This window comes from Mobula hypostoma, chromosome 2 (genome assembly GCF_963921235.1).
Source record: "Mobula hypostoma chromosome 2, sMobHyp1.1, whole genome shotgun sequence".
In the NCBI taxonomy this organism is placed as follows: Eukaryota; Metazoa; Chordata; class Chondrichthyes; order Myliobatiformes; family Myliobatidae; genus Mobula; species Mobula hypostoma.
Genome location: NC_086098.1, coordinates 83429141 through 83450479, shown reverse-complemented (window position 1 = coordinate 83450479; position 21339 = coordinate 83429141). Strand labels below are relative to the sequence as shown.

At 41.4% G+C, this 21339-nt stretch overlaps 1 protein-coding gene across 1 annotated transcript in view; it reads left to right on the top strand.

Annotated features, from left to right (window-relative positions):
- The window catches only part of tsnax (translin-associated factor X), a 101392-nt gene extending 82007 nt beyond the window's left edge, over positions 1 to 19385 (top strand). Inside the window, exons 5-6 of the mRNA XM_063039435.1 lie at positions 1778 to 1905; positions 15537 to 19385. Of these exons, the coding sequence (XP_062895505.1) occupies positions 1778 to 1905; positions 15537 to 15923 (515 nt within the window). The 3' untranslated portion in view covers positions 15924 to 19385. The remainder of the gene's footprint in view (positions 1 to 1777; positions 1906 to 15536) is intronic.
- Positions 19386 to 21339: the final 1954 nt, after the last annotated feature.

Sequence of the window (21339 nt, the reverse complement as noted above, 5' to 3'; positions counted from 1 at the left end):
GCTGCTAAATTTTATGGTCTTATATACAACGTTTGTAGATGTGCTCAATGGTGGGATCAGCTTTACCCATGATTGACTGGACTGTATCTTCTTTTGTAGACTTTTCCATACAAGAGCATTGGTGTTTCCATACCAGGCCAAAATGCAGCCAGTCATACTATCCACTGCACTTCTATAGGGGTTTATTGAAGTTTCAGGTGACATGCTGAATCTTTATAAACTAAGGAAGTAGAGGCACTGCCATGCTTTTTTCCTAATGGGATTTATATGCTGCAGCTGGGATTGAACCTTTGAAATGATAACATTAAGGAATTTGAAGTTGCTGACCCTCTCCACCTCTGATTTTACCCAATAGGGGACTGGCTCATGGACCTTCAATTTCTTCCTCCTGAAATCAATATTCAACTCCTTTGTCTTGCTAACATTGAGTGAGAGGTGGTTGTTGTGGCTCCACTCAGCCAGATTTTTAATCAACCTCCTTTATGCTGATTTGTCACTGTCTTTGATTAGGCCAATGACCTAAAATGTCATCAGCAAATTTAAATATGGTATTGGAGCTATGCTTAGCCTCACAGTCATTCATAAGTATAAAATGTGTAGAGCAAGGGGTTCAGCATGTCCTTGTGCACCTGTGCAGAAGGTGATTGTGGAGATGTTGCCAATCTGACCTGACTAGGATCTGATTCATTGTACAAGGAGGTATTGAGGCCAAGGTCTTGAAGCTCGTTGATTACTTTTGAGGGGATGATAGTATTGAATGCTGAGCTGTAATCAATGAAGTGTATCCTGATGTTTGCATCTTTGCTATCCAGTTGTTCCAGGATTGAGTCAATGAAATGGCAACTGCCCTTGACCTGTTGTAACAGTAGACAAATTGGAGTGGAACCAAATTGCTTCTCAAGCAGGAGTTGATATGTTTCATCACCTACCTCTCAAAGCACTTCATCACAGTGGATGATAGACATTGAGGCAGGTTACCAGTTCTTCTTTGGCACTGGTATAACTGAAGCCTGCTTGAAGCAGTTGGGTATGTGAGAAATGCTGAAGGGAGAGGTTAAAGATATCAGTGAACACTCCAGTCAGGTAGTCAGCACAAGTGTTCAGGGCTCAGCCAGATCCTTTCTATCACGTTCATTGGGGGCTGTGGGAATTCCTGAAGGTGCCTCTGTGTTTTGACAGTCCAAGTGAGCATAAAAGGCATTGATCTCATCTGGAAGTGAAACTTCATTATCACCTATGTCACTTGGTTTCACTTTGTAGGACCTTCTATCATTCTTTAAAAATAAAATGATAAAGAATTTAACTTATATATTCATCTTAGGGTTTGGTAATGAGTATTTGTTCAGGGCTGTTTTTTTACATTTGGAGCTTGCGTTGTTAACCTCATTCTAAGTGATTCCTATAGTGAGGGATTACAGGATCACAGCCTCAGAATACAAGGATGTCCCTTAGAGCAGAGATGAGGAGGAATTTCTTCGGTGACAGGGTGGTGAATCTATGGAATTCATTACCACAGTTGGCTGTAGAGGCCAAGTCACTGGTTATATTTAAAGTTAGGGCGTCAAAGATTACAGGAAGAAGGCAGGAGAAAGGGGTTGAGAGGGATGGTAAATCAGCCAGAATGGAATGGCAGAGCATACTCGATGAACCGAATGGCCTAATTCTGCTCCTATATCTTATGGTTTAGATATGTAGATAATTTTGAAGGTAGACTTTACTGTGATAAATATTAAAATTATGAGGGTCTTTATTTCAGTAGTCTTTGTTTTTAATTTAGGTTTACAGGAGTATGTGGAAGCTGTTTCATTTCAACACTTCATAAAGACTCGAACTCTGATTAGCCTTGATGAGATCAATAAGCAATTAATCTTCCCTCCAAAGGCAGGGGAAGCAGAGCATACTGAGGTGAGATTTATTTTCTGAATTTAAAGATGTTTGAATTTGTTTATTCATGTTTTATTATCACTGGATCATTTGAAATAAAGTTAGAAAAACTTGATTTGCACTGTATAGCACAATTCCAGAAAAAGAAATTAATTCGTTTTTGATTTTATGGATTGGGATAAAATGTAAAAATAAAACTGTAGAATATTAACACAATGATAAAAGTTGAATGCAAAAAAGGAAGAAAATAGAGAAGAAATCTTCACCCTGGGGATAGTGAACCTTCAGAATTCTCCACTTGTGGACTGTATAGGCTCACTCACTAAGTGTTTTTAGTACAGAGACTGATTTTATTATATAATAGAATTGAGGAATTTGAGATTTTCACAGGAAGATGGCACTAAGATTATCTATTATCTGAAGCATTACAGAGTGGTTACAGGAATGGTAAATGAGAGCAAATCTTGGGGCCCCTCTAAGAAAGGATGTGCTGGCACTGATGTAGATCCAGAGGAGGTTCATGAGAATGATCCCAGGAATGAAAGGGTTAATGTATGAGGAGCATTTGATGTCTCTGTGCCTGTACTTGCCGTAGTTTAGAAGAATGGGGTGGGGGGGGTGGTTAATCTCATTGAAACCTATAGAATATTGAAAGACCTAGAAAGTTTGGATGTGAAGAGGACATTTCCTATATTGGGCAAGTCTCGGATTAAAGGGCACAGGCTTAGAGTACCAGGACATTCCTTTAGATCAGACAGGAGGAGGAATTTCGATAGCCAGAGGGTAGAGAATCTGTGGAATTTATTGTCTCATCAGAGGCCAAGTAAATGGGTGTATTTAAAGCAGGAGTTGATAAACTCTTGATTATTAAGGGTGTCAAAGGTTGCGGGGAGAAGGCAGGAGAATGGAATTGAGAGGGGTAATAAGTCAGCCATGATGGAAAGGCAGAGCAGACTTGATGGGCTGAATAGCCTAATTCTGTGTCTTATGTCTTGCGGTCTTATGTTGAATAGTCAAGCAGGCTTGAATGGATCAAATGGCCTATACTGTTGTTTATGTTCTCAAGACTACTGAGCTTTGATCAGTCCTGATGAAGGGTCTCAGCCCGAAATGTTGACTGTTTCTTCAACTCCTTAGTGAACCAGGACTGATCTCCTCTCTTGGAAGCAATGGTAAAATCATGCTACAACCTGTGTATGTGCCAGTTCAAAAAAAGGAACTATCTAGCCTAACCCTACCTTCCAGCACTAAGTCCTGAGCTCTGCAAGTCATAACTCTTCAAGTTCATATCCAAGTACTTAAAAAATGTGATGGGAGTTTCTGTCTCTGTTATCTTCTTAGCTGTTAATTCTAGCCTCCACTCTGTCTCTGAGTTAAAGCATCATTGCTCATCTGTCTCTTTTAATCTTTTTACTCAATACTTTAAATTTTAGTCCTTCATTTGTTTTAATCCCCTGAAAGAAAAATGGATCCCTTCTATTTCTTTTTTAAGACTTTCATAATTCTGTGCAGCTCTGTTAAGTCTCCCTATAGCCACTTTTGTTCCAAAGAAAATGGCTTGGCTTTTCCAATCCTCCCACATAATAGCTGGTTTGCAACTTGGAAACATCCTCAGAAATCTGTGCACTCTTTCCAGTGCAGTTACATCTTAAGAGATATGATTGTACATTTCTGTTGCTGTTTTTGGATCAGCCCATTTTAAGCTGCCAAGTTAGCATCTTTCCCACATGGCCCAACAGATATGTGGGTGAGATCTAGATTGGGGGCATACTAGAAACAAGGAAGGCTATCAAAGCTTGCAGTGGAATCTGGACCAGCTGAAAAAGTGGGCAGCAAATGGCAGATGGAATTTAATGCAGACAAGTGTGAGCAGTTGCACTTTGGGAGGACAAACCAGGGTAGGACTTACACCCTGAGTGCCAGGACATTGAGGAGTGTGGTAGACAGGATGGTAAAAAGAGATTTTGGCATACTGGCCTTCATAAATCAAATTAAGGAGTACAGGAGTTTGGATATTATATTGGAGTTGTATAGAATGTTGGTGATGCCTAATTTTATAGTGTGGTGCGCAATTCTGCTCACCTACCTACACACATTTTATGAGTAATTAATGCAGAAAACTAGGTAATTGCAAAGAGTTCACAAACTTTTTCTTGCAATTGTATGCTTGTGATATTAAACCTGAATCTGATTCAGAAATCAGTTTATCTCTCATGTTAGTTTGCTTAACCAGTTTGGTTATGTATGGTGCTAACAAGACAGTTGTGCTGATAAAATGATAGCTCTACTAGTGGAACGATGAAAATTGAGAATGCCCTAGTGATTAGAACTGTAGGAGAATAGAATGTTGGAAGGTTGTAACACTGAAAAAGATTAGGTTGGTCAGAGTTAAGGTTATAGCGAAAGTAGAGAGGATATGTTGGCATTTAAAATATGGATGAGATTTACCATTGAGTGTTGTCAAAGGTTGGAAACTGATCAAGATTAAAGAGGGATAAATTATCACAGTCTCATTTGTGTCAGATGTTATTTGTTGTGCTATGGGCTATTTTGCACTGCGATGATTCAAAGCTTAAAATAGTATTATGGGAAATATGGGAACAGATCTGGAATGTAATATTTTCAAGCACTTAAGAGGAAAGGGAAATTGCAGGCGGGACAACAGCTCTCAAAATAGAGGAATTAAACTTTGCTTTTCTGACAGGAAGGGTGATAACAGCAAATTTTAAGTAGTTGAGAACTGTACCCAAGAAGATAAATGATTTTTTTTTCCTTTTCTCAGTTGATCTGTGTGTCCAGAAGTGAAGTTGGACAATTTTCTGTTCAGTGGAAGTATGGGTTGGGGGAGCTGGAAATGAAAGTCATGTGTTTGAAACTTTGGGAGAGAATGTGGGGAGAATAAATTTGGTGGGGTATTGGGAAGGAGTGGAAGCATTTGGAGAATGTGAACTGATGATTTGTATCGTACAAAATTCTTGGAAGTAAGATTGGAAAAGGCGTATGTTGTCATGCCACCATATCGTATGTGCGCACCTTGCTTAAAGTAAAAATGAAACTGGACAGGTCATTCCCGGCTCTGTTTTTGCTTTTAATTAGTTCTATGTTTTGGAATGACAAAACATAACAATTAGGTATTGCAATGTATAGCTACTGCAAACCAATTAAATTTCACAATATATGCCAGTGATATTAAACCTGATTCTAACTCTGATTCAAAAATAGGTTCTTATGTGGGTTTGCTTAACCAGTTCAGTCATTCATGGTGCTTACAAGCCAGTTGTGCTGATAAAAAGATTCTTTGCTTCACACAAGTAATTTGACCTAGCACTAGTTACTTAAGCATCCATGTCTAAGCGTACCTCTCCTGTTGGAAATAGATTGGAAACCCCCTAAGATCCAGTTCCAATACATTTTCGTTGAGTCTCCCACCCCAGCACTTCCATTGTAGCCTCTCTGATGGTTTCCCTATCAATTTGGGCTTTTTAAATGATTTATACTCTACTTTGTGTGAAAGCTGTTTAATTGACATAAAATCGTCCACCTTTTTTTATGGTTCTCATCAGACATGCCTCCTTTATTTTTAACTTAAAGTTTTGCTTAGTTGTGAAGTTCTTGACTTCATCTTTTTCTTAACCTCCAAGGATCAAGGTCATTTGTTTTTCTGTTAATTATTTTGATTCTGAGACCTCAAATCTTCTCATCCTATGTATTCTGCACATGTTCAAGGCATGCAAATTGTGAAGGAACGAGATAGCAATCAAAGTACTGGTGATTTAGTCCATAAACCATAGAGCAGAATTAGCCCAGTTGGTCCATCAAATCTGCTCCATCATTCCATCGTGGCTGATTTATTATTGCACTCAACCCCATCCTCCCCGTAACCTTTGATACCTTGACCAACAAAGAACTTATCATCCTCTGCTTTAAATATACTCATTGATGTGGCCTCCACAGCTGTCTGTGGCAATGAATTCCAAAGATTCACTACTGTCTGGTTTAAGAAATTCCTCTTCATATCTGTTCTAAAGAGATGTCTTTCTATTCTGACACTGTGCCCTCTGGTCCTAGAATCACTCACAATAGGAACCATTCTCTCCATACCCATTCTGTTTAGGCCTTTCAATATTTGATGGGTTTCAATGAAATTCCTCCTCATTCTTCTAAACTCCAGCAAGTACAGGCTCAGAGCCATTATTGAGCTCCTCACTGCAGTGAATGTGGCAATTATGAGGTGTTATGGAGAGAATCCAGTTTCAATGCTGCTGTCTTTAAATATTTCTTATTTTTAACTGAAAATTACAGTAAGAATTTCTGGAAATTACTGAATCCTGCTCTGTATCAGGCCTGACATGGTATCAGAGACTCCATTCATATGAATAGGTGACTTCCAGTTGTTTTTCTTTAGTTTTATGGTTCTTCTTCTTTCTTTAACTCTGAGTGGAGTCATCGGGAGGCTGTCCTGACGGCATTTTTTTAAGCAGGCTTTCTTATTTTTACGAGGCCAAGTTGCTAGCTCGACGCTCAACCCAGCATGGATGGAAAGCATGCAAGGGAGCTGGCTGGATTCGAACTCGGGAGCCTTCGCCCCGAAGTCCGGCGCTGATGCCACTACGCCACCAGCCGGCGGAGTTTTATGGTTACTGTTGATATATGTAGTGAAACCACCTTAATCAATCTAATTTATAAAGTTCATTTAAAATAATTCACATTACTGTTAAATTTTTAAATGACTGACTATAACATTTAAAACGTTACCAAAGCCACAATCCCAGCTTTACCTTGTATGAAATCTATTTCAAAGTCAAAGCAATCAGTGCAAGGTTCCCCTGTGGCCATTCACCTCAGCAACGAGTATACCCCTTTCGATACTGCTGGAGGGGGAATGACCTATCAGGCACAGCAGCAGCAGCCAGACCAGTGGCACTGTGGCCAGCTTTGAGGCTCAGCAGGGAAGGGTGAAGTCAGGCAAAGTGTTGGGGATAGGAGACTTGATACATAGGGGTATGGATAGGAGATTCTGTGGCTGCGAAAGAAAAGTTAGGGTACAGGATGTCTCAGAGCGGCTCCAGAAGATTCTAAAGAGGGAGGATGAGCAGCCAGAGGCCATGGTGCGCATTGGTACCAATGACATAGGTGAAAGGCAAAAAGAGTCCTGCTCAGTGAGTATAGGGAGTTTGAAAAAAGGCTGTAAAACAGGACCTCCCAATGCCACGTGACAGTCAGGGCAGGAATACGAATATGATACAGATGAATGAGTGGCTGAGGAAGTGGTGCAGGGGGCAGTTAGCCATATTTCTGGATCATTGGGATCACTTCTGGGTACAAAAAGGACAAGTTACACCTGAACCCAAGGGGGACTAATATCTTTGTGGATAGGTTTATTAGAGCTGTTGGGGAGGGTTTAAACTAAATTGGTGGGGGCTGGGACTGGATTGATACAGCTGAGGATGGGGCAGTTGGTGTACAAGTCAATGCAGTGTGTAGTTAGACTGTAGGGATCAACAGACTGGGATGAGATGAAGTGTAATATGGGGGTAAAATCAAAAAGGGTGATGAATACGAGACTGAAGGTGTTGTATTTGAATGCATGCAGTATGTGGAATAAGGTAGGTGGTCTTCTAGCACAGTTAGAGATTGGCAGGTATGATGCTGTAGGCATCAGTGAGATGTGGCTGAAAGAAGATCAAAGTTGGGAGCTCAACATCCAAGAATACACCTTGTATCGAAAGGACAGGCAGTTGGGCGAAGGGGGTGGGGTGGCTCTGTTGATAAAAAAATGAAATAAAATCCTTCGATGTGACATAGGATCAGAAGATGAAGAATTCTTGTGGGTAGGGTTAAGAAACTACAAGGGTAACAAGATCCTGATGGGAGCCTATATACGAATGCTCGAACAGGATGTGTGATATAAATTTCAATGGGAAATAGTAAAGGTATGTAATGTGGGCAATGTTATGATAGTCAAGGGGGATTTCAATATGCAAGTAGATTGGGAAAATCATGTTTGTGCTGGATCCCAAGAGAGGGTTTTTTTTTTAAAGTCTATAAGATGGCTTTTTAGAGCAGCTTGTGGTTGAGCCCATTGAGGGAAAGGCAATTCTGGATTGGATGGTTGTGTAATAAACCAGATTTTACTAGGGAGCTTAAGGTAAAGGAACCATTGGGAGGCAGTGATCATAATGTGTAGAATCCCCCCTGCAATTTGAAAGAGAGAGGATAAAGTCACATGTATCAGTTTTACAGTAGAGTAAATGGAATTACAGAGCAGGACAATAGCATGGATGATGGCAGAACAGAAATGCCTGGAGTTTCTGGGGACACTTTGGAAGGCATTGGATAGATACATCTCAAAGATGAAGATATATTTTAAAGGGAGGATGAGGCAACTGTGGGTGACCAGGATAGTCAAAGACAGAATAAAAGTAAAAAAAGATGACCTATCATATAGCAAAAATTAGTGGGTTTAGAGGATTGGGAAGCTTTTAAAAACTTACAGAATGCAACTAATAAAATCATAAGGAGAGAAAAGATCAAATCTGAAGGTTAGCTAGCCAAATATAAAAGTAGATACCAAATGCTTTTCAGGTTGCTGCAGCCATTGTTGGAGTGGCCATTGTGTAAGGTGGACAGTATTAGAGTGGTTTGGCCTTAGCTCAATAGCTTATGCAACTACAGGCATAAGCGCAAACTCTTAAGTACTGTAAGTCTGCAGTAAGTTGATTTTTCTGTTAGTACATACTATACCTAGTGCACTGAGAAAGGGTCCAGAGTATGTTCCTTGTGTGAGATGTGGGAACTTTGGGAGACTGCCAGTCTCCCTGATAACTACAGCTGCACAAAGTACACTGGGCTGTAGCTCCTTAGAGATTTTGTTAAGGAACTGGAGCTACAGCTTGATGACCTTCAGCTTGTACAGGAGAATGAGTTGGTGATAAGAACTACAGGGAGGTAGTCACCCCAAAAATGCAGGAAGCAGGTGCATGGGTGACTGTCAGAGAGAAAGGGAATAGGCAGCCACTGCAGAATACCTTTCAAAACAAGTGTATTGCTTTGGATACTGTCCAAAGGGGGTGGGGGTGGAATGACCTGCGGTGAGCAGGTCTCTAGCACTAAGTCTGGGTCTGTGGCTCAGAAGGGAAGAGGGGAGAAAAGCTGAGATGTAGTGATAAGGGATTCACTGGTTAGAGGAACAGAAAGGAGATTCTGTGGATGAGAACGAGATGCCCGGATAGTTTGTTGCTTCCCAAGTGCCAGAGTCTCAAGTTCGTCATCCATGATAACAACCTTGTTATTTTTGCACCTTTCCAAAATCTGCCTCCCAATCTGCTCCTCTGTATGTCTGCTGCTACCAGGGGGCCTATAGAATACCACCAATAGAGTAACTGCTCCCTTCCTGTTCCTGACTTCCACCCATACTGACTCAAAAGAGGATCTTGCTACATTACCCACCCCTCCTCCCCTCCCCCCCCCCATTCCTGCCCTGGTGCCAGCCAAGTCTCTGTAATGGCCACTACATCATAATTCCATGTAGGTATCCAAGCTCTCAGTTCATCACCTTTGTTCCTGATGCTTCTTGCATTGAGGTACACACACTTCAGCCCTTCTACCTTACTACCTTTACACCCTTTATTCTGCTTCTCTTTCCTCAAAGCCTCTCTGTATGTGACATCTGGCTTTACTCCATGCACTTCTTTCACTGCTCTATCGCTCCGGGTCCCATCCCCCTTGCAAATTAGTTTAAACCCTCCCGAACCATGCTAGCAAACCTACCTGCAAGGATATTGCTCCCCCTCGGGTTCAGGTGCAACCCATCCAATCTGTACAGGTCCCACCTTCCCCAGAAGAGATCCCAATGATCCAAAAATCTAAAACACTGCTCCCTGCACCAACTCCTCAGCCATGCATTCAACTGCCATCTCCTCCATTACACCCAGCTATTGTTGAGTCATCAGAAATTTCTGCAGATGACATGACTCAGTGTTGTATCTAAAATCCAAGGTATACAGGGTAAACAGGAAGGAAGCCAGTACTGTCCCCTTTGCGGCTCCAGTGCTGCTTATAGCCGTGTCTGACACACAGCTCTGAGGCCACACAAACTGTAGTTTGTCTGTCAGGTAGTCCATTATCCAGGATACAATGGAAGCGCCAGTCTGCATTGAATGGAGCTTTCCCCCAGCAATGAGGGCTGTATGGTATTGAAGGCACTTGAGAAATGAAAAAACATGATCCTCACAGAGCTGCTGTGCTTATCCAAATGGGAGTAGGCTCTGTTCAGCAGGTAGGTGACAGCATCATCGACTCCAGTGTGCTTCTGGTGGGCAAACTGCAGGGGATTGAGGGCTGATCTGACTAGGTTCAGAGGTGAGCCAGGACCAGCCTTTCGAGGGTCTTCATGATGTATGAGGTCAGGGCCACTGGACGGTAGTCATTCAAGACTTTTGATTGGCCCTTGGGTGCTGGGACCACACAACTGCTCAGCACACTCCTTCAGGGCCTTGGGGTTCACACCGTTCGGTCCCAACACTCTTGCATTTCTTTTAATTCTGAAGAAGGAAATCAGCATTGCTAAAAGAAGACACGAGTTTCCTCTGGAAGACTAGGTGAGAGAGAATCCCAAGGGCTTCTACAGATATATTACAAGCAAAAGGATTACAAAGTACAAAATTAGTCCTCTGGAAGATTAGAGTGGTATTCTATGTATGGAGCAAAAAGAGATGGGGGGAGTTCTCATGGATTTTTTGCACCTGTATTTACTCAGGAGATGAACACAGATTTTATAGATATGAGGAAATGTAGCTTCGAGGTCATGGACCCTATACAGATTAGAGTGGAAAGGATGTTTGCCATTTTGAAGGAAATTAGGGTGGACAAATCCCCAGGACCTGACAAGGTGACAAAAGATGTTCTGTAGCAGTCAGCATTGGGACCGCTTCTTTTCATGTTATTTGTCAACAATTTGGATTCCCCATTCTCCAGCCCTTTATCTCTTTCACTTAACAGCTCCCCAGTTCTTTATTTCATCCCTCCCCCTTTCCTGGTTTCAACTTGTACTTCTTCCTCCCTTCCCCCACCTTCTTACTCTATCTCCCATCTTTTTTTCCAGTCCCGATGAAGGGTCTCAGCCGGAAATGTCAACTGTTTACTCTTTTCCATAGCTGCTGCTTGGCCTGCTGAATTCCTCCAGCATTTTGTGTGTGTTGCTTGGATGATGGAATTGATGGCTTTGTGGCTCAGTTTGCAGACAATAGAAAGATAGCTAAAGGGACAGATAGTATTGAGGAAGCAGGGAGTCTGCAGAAGGACTTTGATAGATTAGGAGAATGGGCAAAGAAGTGGTAGATGGAATATAGTGTCGTGAAGTGTACAATCATGCACTTCGGTAGAAGGAATAAAGGCGTAGACCAGGGGTCCCCATCCTTTTTCGCACTGCGGACCGGCTTCATATTGAGAATATTCTTGCAGACTGGCCGACCGGGGGGCGGGGGGTTGCCAACGGACAAGAGTAGCAGTCAAATACGCTGGGTTTTCCCCAAGATAGACTACAATGACCATGAAGCCTTGGGTGGGCACCAGTGCGCATTCGTGATTTGGCATGTGTGTACGATTTTTTTTCTACAAATCGTTTTTGGCGATTCTGTTCGGAGGGGGTCTTATTCATGACCGGAATATCGGTGATAAGTGGCTAATACACCCAATTTCTTTTCTAAAAGGGTTTATCTAATGAATTTAATATTAAACACACAGCGCATATTTTCCTTGCATAAATATAGTGATAAGTCAATTATCAGGGGAGCTTGAAGTAAGTGTTGAACAAACTTCCAGTAGAAGTGGTAGAGGCAGGTTCGATATTATCATTCAAAGAAAAATTAGAGTAGCATTAAAATTAGAGTAGGTGAGAGTAGCGTTCGGCATGGACGAAAAGGGGAGAGATGGCCTGTTTCCGTGCTGTAATTGTTATATGGTTATATAAGTCAATAGCATCATAACATTTTAAGTAACGTTTGGATATTAAACACGCAGTACGTTTTTCCCGTATGAACATATAAAATCATTGAAACACACCAATATCGCTGAATCAGTGGGAGCCCTGGGCTTGTTTTCCTGCAACAACACGGTCCTATCAAAGGGTGACGGGAGACAGCGATACTCGAACGGGGTTCCTTATGTCCAGTCTGTTCCGCAGTTTAGTTTTCGTTGCATTCATTGCAGAGATATGTTGGAAATGGAAGCAACATTTTCAGTGCTTTCATGGCTATCTCAGGATTTTTAGCCTTGACTTTGATCCAGAATGCCGGCAGAGATGTTATGTCAAACATACTTTTCAGCCTGTCGTCACTTGCAAGCTCGAGGAGTTGATCTCCTTCCCGCGCTGACATGGATGATGCGCGGGTAATGACCTTGCATGCGTAATGGCTCAACAGTGGGCATGACAGGGAATGACGGAAGGTGCAGCTGACTCATATCGCCAAATCATATAGCTTCCTCGCGGCCCGGTAGCACATGCTTTGCGGCCCGGTGGTTGGGGACCGCTGGTGTAGACTATTTTCTAAGCAGGGAGAAAATTCAAAAATCAGAAGTACAAAGGGACTTGGGAATCTTTGTGCAGGATTCCCTAAAGTTTAACTTGCAGGTTGAACCATTGGTAAGGAAGACAATTGCAATGTTAGCATTCATTTCAAGAGGATGGGAACCGAAGGGCAAGGGTGTGATGCTGAAACTTTTTAAGGCATTGGTCAGACCACACTTGGGGTATTGTGATCCTTCTCTAAAAGATGTGCTAACGTTGGAGAGGTTCAGAAGAATGATTGAGAATGAAGGGATTAATGTATGAGGAGCATATAAGACCATAAGACAAAGGAGCAGAAGTAGGCCATTTGGACCATCGAGTCTGCTCCGCCATTTTATCATGAGCTGATCCATTCTCCTATTTAGTTCCACTCCCCCGCCTTCTCACCATAACCTTTGATGCCCTGGCTACTCAGATACCTATCAGTCTCTACCTTAAATACACCCAATGACTTGGCTTCCACTGCTGCCCGTGGCAACAAATTCCATAGATCCACCACCCTCTGACTAAAAAAATTTCTTCGCATTTCTGTTCTGAATGGGCACCCTTCAATCCTTAAATCCTGCCCTCTCGTACTAGACTCCCCCATCATGGGAAACAACTTTGCCACATCCACTCTGTCCATGCCTTTTAACATTCAAAATGTTTCTGAGGTCTCCCCTCATTCTTCTAAACTCCAAGGAATACAGTCCAAGAGCGGACAAATGTTCCTCATATGTTAACCCTCTCATCCCCGGAATCATTCTAGTGAATCTTCTCTGTACCCTCTCCAACGTCAGCACATCCTTTCTTAAATAAGGAGACCAAAACTGCCCACAGTACTCCAAGTGAGGTCTCACCAGCGCCTTATAGAGCCTCAACATCACATCCCTGCTCTTATACTCTATTCCTCTAGAAATGAATGCCAACATTGCATTCGCCTTCTTCACTACTGACTCAACCTGGAGGTTAACTTTAAGGGTATCCTGTACGAGGACTCCCAAGTCCCGTTGCATCTAAGAACTTTGAATTCTTTCCCCATTTAAATAATAGTCTGCCCGTTTATTTTTTCTGCCAAAGTACATAACCATACACTTTCCAACATTGTACTTCATTTGCCACTTCTCTGCCCATTCTTCCAATCTATCCAAGTCTCTCTGCAGACTCTCCGTTTCCTCAGCACTACCGGCCCCTCCACCTATCTTCATATCGTCAGCAAACTTAGCCACAAAGCCATCTATTCCATAATCCAAATCGTTGATATACAATGTAAAAAGAAGCGGCCCCAACACTGATCCCTGTAGAACACCACTGGTAACTGGCAGCCAACCAGAATAGGATCCCTTTATTCCCACTCTGTTTCCTGCCAATCAGCCAACGCTATATCCACCTATGTAACTTTCCTGTAATTCCATGGGCTCTTATCTTGTTAAGTAGCCTCATGTGTGGCACCTTGTCAAAGGCCTTCTGAAAATCCAAATATACAACATCCACTGCATCTCCCTTGTCTAGCCTACTGGTAATTTCCTCAAAAAATTGTAATAGGTTTGTCAGGCAGGATTTTCCTTTAAGGAATCGATGCTGAGTTCTGCCTACCTTGTCATATGCCTCCAGGTACTCTGTAACCTCATCCTTGACAATCGACTCCAACAACTTCCCAACCACCGATGTCAAGCTAACAGGTCTATAATTTCCTTTTGCTTCCTTGCTCCCTTCTTAAATAGCGGAGTGACATTTGCAATCCTCCAGTCCTCCGGAACCATGCCAGAACCTATTGACTTTTGAAAGATCATCGCTAATGCCTCCGCAATCTCTACTTCCTTCAGAACACGAGGGTGCATTCCACCTGGTCCAGGAGATTTATCGACCTTTAGCCTATTCAGCTTCCTGAGTACTTTCTCTGTTGTAATTGTCTCTGCGCACACTTCTCTCCCCTGCCACCCTTGAGTGTCTGGTATACTGCTGATGTCTTCCTCAGCAAAGACTGATGCAAAATACTCGTTCAGTTCCTCTGCCATCTCCTTATCTCCCATTACAATTTCTCCAGCATCATTTTCTATCAGTCCTATATCTACTCTCACCTGTCTTTTACTCTATATACTTGAAAAAGCTTTTAGTATCCTCTTTGATGGTTCTTGGGCCTGTGTTCACTAGGACTTTGAATAATGAGGGAGAATCGTATTGAAAACTATTGAATATTGAAAGACCTAGACAGAGTGGATGTGGAGAGGATGGTTCCTATCATGAGTGAGTCTAGGACCAGAGTGCTCAACCTCAGAATAAAGGAATGTCCATTTAGAACAGAGATGAGGAGGAATTTCTTTGGCCAGAGGATGGAGAATCTGTGGAATTCATTGCCACAGATACTGCAGATGCCAGATCATTGAGTATATTTAAAGCAGATGTTGATAGGTTCTTTGCTAGTCAGGGTGTCAAAGGTTATGGGGAGAATGTGACTGAGAGGGATAATAAATCAGCCATGATGAAAATACCAGAATGACCTGATGGGCCGAGTGGCCTAATTCTGCTCCTATGTTTTATGGTCTTATGATCTAAATTTATTATCAAAGGTCATATATGTCACCATATACAGTCCTGAGGTTCATTTTCTTGCAGACATTCATTGTAAATACAAAGAAACAAAAAAATTAATAATAAATAAGCAATAAATATCAAGAATCACTAGTTCGTTAAGATGGTTCATAAGTACTTTTCCTAAAGGGAAATTACAGGCTACAGATTGCATTGAGAGTAGTTCAGAAGTATATTTAGAAGCTCTGTAAGCTGCTGGCAAACTGTCACGCTGTTTCACCAGCACCATCTTAATAAAAAGACCCAGCATTCCTCTGCTGAGACCTACTTGCCACCTGACTCCCAGATACAGAGTCAGTGATTTTGGGGAAAGGGCATGGTTCCAAAAAATTTTACATTTTATGAGATAGACACACGAAGAACTACTTTACAGTGGAATCAGGGATCAGACACATTAAAGATTTTAGTCACAATATCTTTTTCTGCTTGTTAACAGCTTAAAGTTCCTATTTTGTAGATAGGCAATTCTTAATGTGCATATTTTCAACTTTTAATTCTGCTTTTTACTATTTAGGACTCAACCCTGTCGTGTTCTCAAGATCAAAAACAAGAACAGCAACCTCTCTCTCTGCAAGTGACTCCCACAGACTACCTCTTGGGTATTGCAGATCTGACTGGAGAATTGATGCGCTTGTGTATCACCAGTGTAGGAAATGGAGATACTGAAACACCCTTTGAAGTAAGCCAGTTTCTACGTGCTGTCTACGATGGGTTTACCTACATAGGCAATACCGGACCATATGAAGTTTCCAAGAAGCTTTACACATTGAAACAAAGTTTAGGGAAAGTAGAAGATGCCTGTTACATGTTGACTGTGAGGGGCTCTGAAATTCCAAAACATGTGCTTGCTGATGTTCTGAGTTCTAAATCATCCATGATTGAACATGTGGAAGGTGTATAGTTAATGAAATATTTCATGAGAGCACTTCGGTCTTTTGATATATGCAAATTAGTGAATTAGCTTGATATAATACAAATATAGTAATATGAATTTGTTTCACATGAATTGCAACCACTGTTATGAAATGTGTTTGTACTACTTCAAAACATATTTGGTTGTAATCTGTGCACAGGAACTAGGGATTTTTTATTCCAACAGATTTCAAAAAAAGTTTAATGTGATGTTTGAAACAGAAGTTTTATTCCGTCAAAGGCTGCACATTTTATATGTATTTTCAGTAAAAAAAAATCTATGAATATGACAGAACAATATTGTTTCTTTAAATGGTGGTTGGCCATCATATCTGACAATGACAGTAAACCTAATTATTTAAGTAGATCATTGATTAATAACCCAATTTTATAAAGTTTCACCACTATATCCTGGCTACCTTATTGAATGCTTTCATTTTAAATGCTACACCCTTTTATGTTTTTGAGGTGTAAAGTTTTGTTCATAACTCAAAGTTCCACCTGACTGCTGAAGATTAATTTCTGTTGAATGGGCTTCCAATGTTTATGCCAATAGAACATATTCTTTGCGTTTTTTTGCATTATTTTGACCAGATAGCTACAAAATGCACTCTTGATATAAAACTAAACTATGGTTATTTTTACTTCTGGGTTTGAACTTCTTTTTGTATAAAAGATGGATTTACCTTGGATTGTCATTGTAAATAGGTAACAGCTTAATTTACAATATTTTTGCAGGAAACTGTTCTTCCACACTTATTTACCCAAAAATAAATTCATTTGACTACTCTAAAAGAGAAGACTCCTGAGTTTTCATTTCCCCAACTAAATGAAAAAACAAGGCATTACCCAGTAAGGTAATGTTAAGTCTCTAAAAATGTTATGGTTTTAAACTCAGAACAGTACTTAAAGAAAACAAAAATAGTGTATACAATAAAGGCTGGACCATTGAGCACACCTACATGGGGCACTGTCACAGGAAAGCGGCATTCATTATGAAAGACCCTCACATTCCAGGCCGTGCTTTCTTGCTGCTGCCATCGGGAAGGAGGCATAGGAGCTTGGGACCCACATCACCAGCATATGTTGTGAAATTTGTTAACTTTGTGGCAGCAGTACAATGCAATACATGAGAAATCCAGAAAAAAACTGAATTACAATAATCATATATTAAATATTTATATTAAATAGTTAAGTTAACAGTAGTGCAAAAAACAGAAATAAATGATTAAAAAAAAAAGTAGTGAGGTGGTGTTCATGGGTTCAGTGTCCATTTAGAAATTGGGTGATAGAGGGGAAGAAACTGTTCTTGAATCACTGAGTGGGTGCCTTTAGGCTTCTGTATCTCCTTCCGGACAGTAACAATAAGAGGGCATGTGCTGGGTGGTGGGGATCCTTAATGATGGATGCCGCCTTCCTGAGGCACTGCTCCTTGGAGATGGCTTGGATACTATGGAGGTTAGTACTCAGAATTCAGAATCAGGTTTATTATCAGTGGCATGTGACATAAAATTTGTTAACCTAGCAGCAGCAGTTCAATACAATACATAATCTAGCAGAGAAATAATAATAATAAATAAAATAAAACATAATAAATAAACAAGTAAATCAATGATGTATGTTGAATAGATTTTTTTAAAATGTGCAAATACTATATATTTTTTAAAAAAGTGAGGCAGTGTCCAAAGCTTCAATGTCCATTTAGGAATCAGATGGCAGAGGGGAAGAAGCTGTTCCTGAATTGCTGAGTGTGTGCCTTCAGGCTTCTGTACCTCCTACCTGATGGTACCAGTGTTAAAAGGGCATGCCTTGGGTGCTGGAGGTCCTTAATAATGAACACTACCTTTCTGAGACACCACTCCCTAAAGATGTCCTGGGTACTTTATAGGCTAGTACCCAAGATGGAGCTGACTAGATTTACAACCTTCTGCAGCTTCTCTTGGTCCTGTGCAGTAGCCCCTCCATACCAGACAGTGATGCAGCCTGTCAGAATGCTCTCCACAGTACAACGATAGAAGTTTTTGAGTGTATTTGTTGACATGCCAAATGTCTTCAAACTCCTAATGAAGTATAGCCACTGTCTTGCCTTCTGTATAGTTACATCAATATGTTGCAACCAGGTTTGGTCTTCAGAGATATTGACACCCAGGAACTTGAAGCTGCTCACTCTCTCCACTTCTGATCCTTCCATAAGGATTAGTTTGTGTTCCATCATTCTACCCTTTCTGAAGTCCACAATCAACTCTTTGGTCTTACTAACGTTGAGTGCAAGGTTGTTGCCTCAATTCCAGCTAATTAGCTGGTATATCTCGCTCCTGTATGCCCTCTCAGCACCATCTTAGATTCTGCCAACAATGGTTGTATCATCGGCAAATGTATATATGGCATTTGAGCCATGCATAGCCACACAGTCATGGGTGTAGAGAGAGTGGAGCAATAGGCTAAGCACACATCCCTTTGGTGTACCAGTATTGATTATCAGCGAGGTGGAGATGTTATTTCCAATCCACACATTCCGGTTAGGAAGTCGAGGATTCAGTTCGATGATCAGTCTATTGAACCAGAGGGGATAAATTCACTCAACTTCACTCACCCCAACTCTGAACTGTTCCCACAACCTGTAGACTCTTCATCTCACATTCTCGATATTTATGACTTACTTACTTATTATTTCTCTTTGTACTTACTGTGAAAGCCTGCAAGAAAATGAATCTCAGGGTTGATCACAGATACCCCTCACTCTGGCTTCAAGCAGACTTCAATCATACCAGTGTCTAAGAAGAGCATGGTAACCTACCTCAATGACTGTTGCCCAGTGGCGCTTACATCCACAGTTTTGAAGTACTTTGAGAGGCTGGTGTTGAAACATATCAGTCCCTGTCTGAGTGGCGACTTGGATCCACTCCAGTTTGCCAACCAAAACAACAGGTCCACAGCAGATGCCATCTCATTGGCTCTTCACACAACCCTGGAACATCTGGGCAGCAAAAGTGCATACATCTGGATGCTTTTTATTGATTACAGCTCAGCATTTATACCATTATCCACAACATGAACCTCAATACCCCTTTGTGCAATTTTATCCTGGATTTCCTCACTTGCAGACCCCAGTCAGTTCGGATTGGCAAAAATATCTCCTCCACGATCTCCATCAGCAAAGGTGCACCACAGGAATGTGCGCTTAGCTCCCTGCTCTACTCGCTCTACTCGTTGTGGCTAAGTACAGCTCCAACACCATAAACAAGTTCGCTGATGACACCACTGTTGTGGGTCGTATCAAAAGGGGTGATGAATCAGCATACAGGAAGAGATTGAAAATTTGGCTGAGTGGTGTAATAACAACTTTTCACTCAATGTCAACAAGACCAAGGAACCAAAAACCACAAACACGAGGAAATCTGCAGATGCTGGAATTTCAAGCAACACACATAAAAATTGCTGGTGAACGCAGCAGGGCAGGCAGCATCTCTAGGAAGAGGTACAGTTGACGTTTTGGGCTGAGACGTCGACTGTGCCTCTTCCTATAGATGCTGCCTGGCCTGCTGCGTTCACCAGCAATTTTTATGTGTGTTGCAAGGAACTACTTGTAGACTTCAGGAGAGTGAAACCAAAGTCCATGAGCTAGTACTCATCGGAGGATCAGAGATTAAATTCCTGGGTGTCACTATCACAGAGGATTTGTCCTGGACACATTGTATAAATGTAATTGCAAAGAAAGCACAACAGCACCTCTACTTGCTCAGGAGTCTGGAGATTCGGCATGTCATCAAAAACCTTGGCAAACTTCTATAAATGTGTGGTGGAAAGTGCGCTGACTGGCTGCATGACGGCCTGGTACAGGAACACCAATGCTTTTGAGTAGAAAATCTTACAAAAGGCAGTGGATTCGGCCCAGTACATCGGCCCTTGGTAAAGCCCTCCCAACTATTGAAAACATCTACGTTACTGTTGAAAAGCAGCAGCATCCAGCATCAAAGATCCTCACCACCCAGGCCATACTCTTTTCTTTCTACTGCCATCAGGTAGAAGGTACAAGTATCTCAGGACTCACACCACCAGGTTGAAGAACAGTTGCTATCCCACAACCATCAAAAGATGGTCTCACTTTAAGGACTTTATATTTTGTTATTCCTTCCTCCTAGTATGTCGCACCAGTCAGCCATTCTTGACTGGCGCGTGGTGTCAGAATTGGTCTCCTTTCAGATTAACCAGGTCACGATATGAACATTCCTGACTCGACCCTTTTTTTAAAATGAGGCCCAGTGGCTAGCTCGACCCTCAACCTAGCACGGATGGAAAGCATGCTTGGGGGGGTGGCCCGACTTGGATTCAAACTCAGGAGCCTTCGCTCCGAAGTCCGGCACTGATGCCACTGCACCACCAGCCAGCCAGTCTTGTTACTTCATGCTCTTGTTATTTAATGCTTCTTTTAATATTTGCATTTGCACAGCTTGTTGTTCACTGATCCTGTTTACAGTTACTGCTCTATAGATTTGCTAAGTATGCCCACAGGAAAAAGAATCTCAGGGTTGTATGTGATGACATGTATGTACCCAGAAAATAAATTTTACTTTGAACTTGAAACTTTTGTTTTTTTTCCTCTCTGTCTCAGCTCAGTCTGGTAAGACCTGAGGAACAGGCATAGCCAAGCACATTCATTTGTCAATTGCTAGGAACTTTGGGACTATTCTAGTGGTGCTTTCTGAAGAGTTACATAGATATTACTGTGTAGCCCTAAATGTTTAATGCTATTGGGCAGTACCTTTGGGATGACACCAGTTGTAGATATTAATATCAGAACATTGTATACCTTATTCATGTTCTGAAGTCTTTCAATTTCCTCTGTTAATTCAGCATATTTCTGGTGTTCTTCACTTATTGATTTCTCTTAAATTATGTGTGTTTGGAATGGCTATATATATTAAATAAGTTGTTCTTGCTGATTTATTCTGTATTATTATATCCAGATAGTTATTATTATTATATATTGTATATTATTACTTTTCTTTTTTTTTCTCTTTCATGTTGTATTTGCAGAGTTTGTTGTCTTTTTTACATTGGTTGTCTGTCAAGGAACACGGGCTTAGCCCCCTGCTCAACTCACTTTATACTTGTGACTGTGAGGCTAAGCATAACTCCAATGCCATATTTATATAAGTTCGCTGATGACACCACTGTTGTTGGCTGAATCAAAGGTGGTGACAAATCAGCATATAGGAGGGAGCTTTAAAATCTAGCTGGGTGGTACCACAATAACAACCTCTCACTCAATGTCAGCAAGACCAAGAAGGTGAGTATTGACTTTAGGAGTAGGAAACTGAAGGTCTATGAGCCAGTTCCCTACAGGGATTCAGAGGTGGAGAGGGTCAGCAACTTTAAATTCCTCAGTGTGATCATTTCAAAGG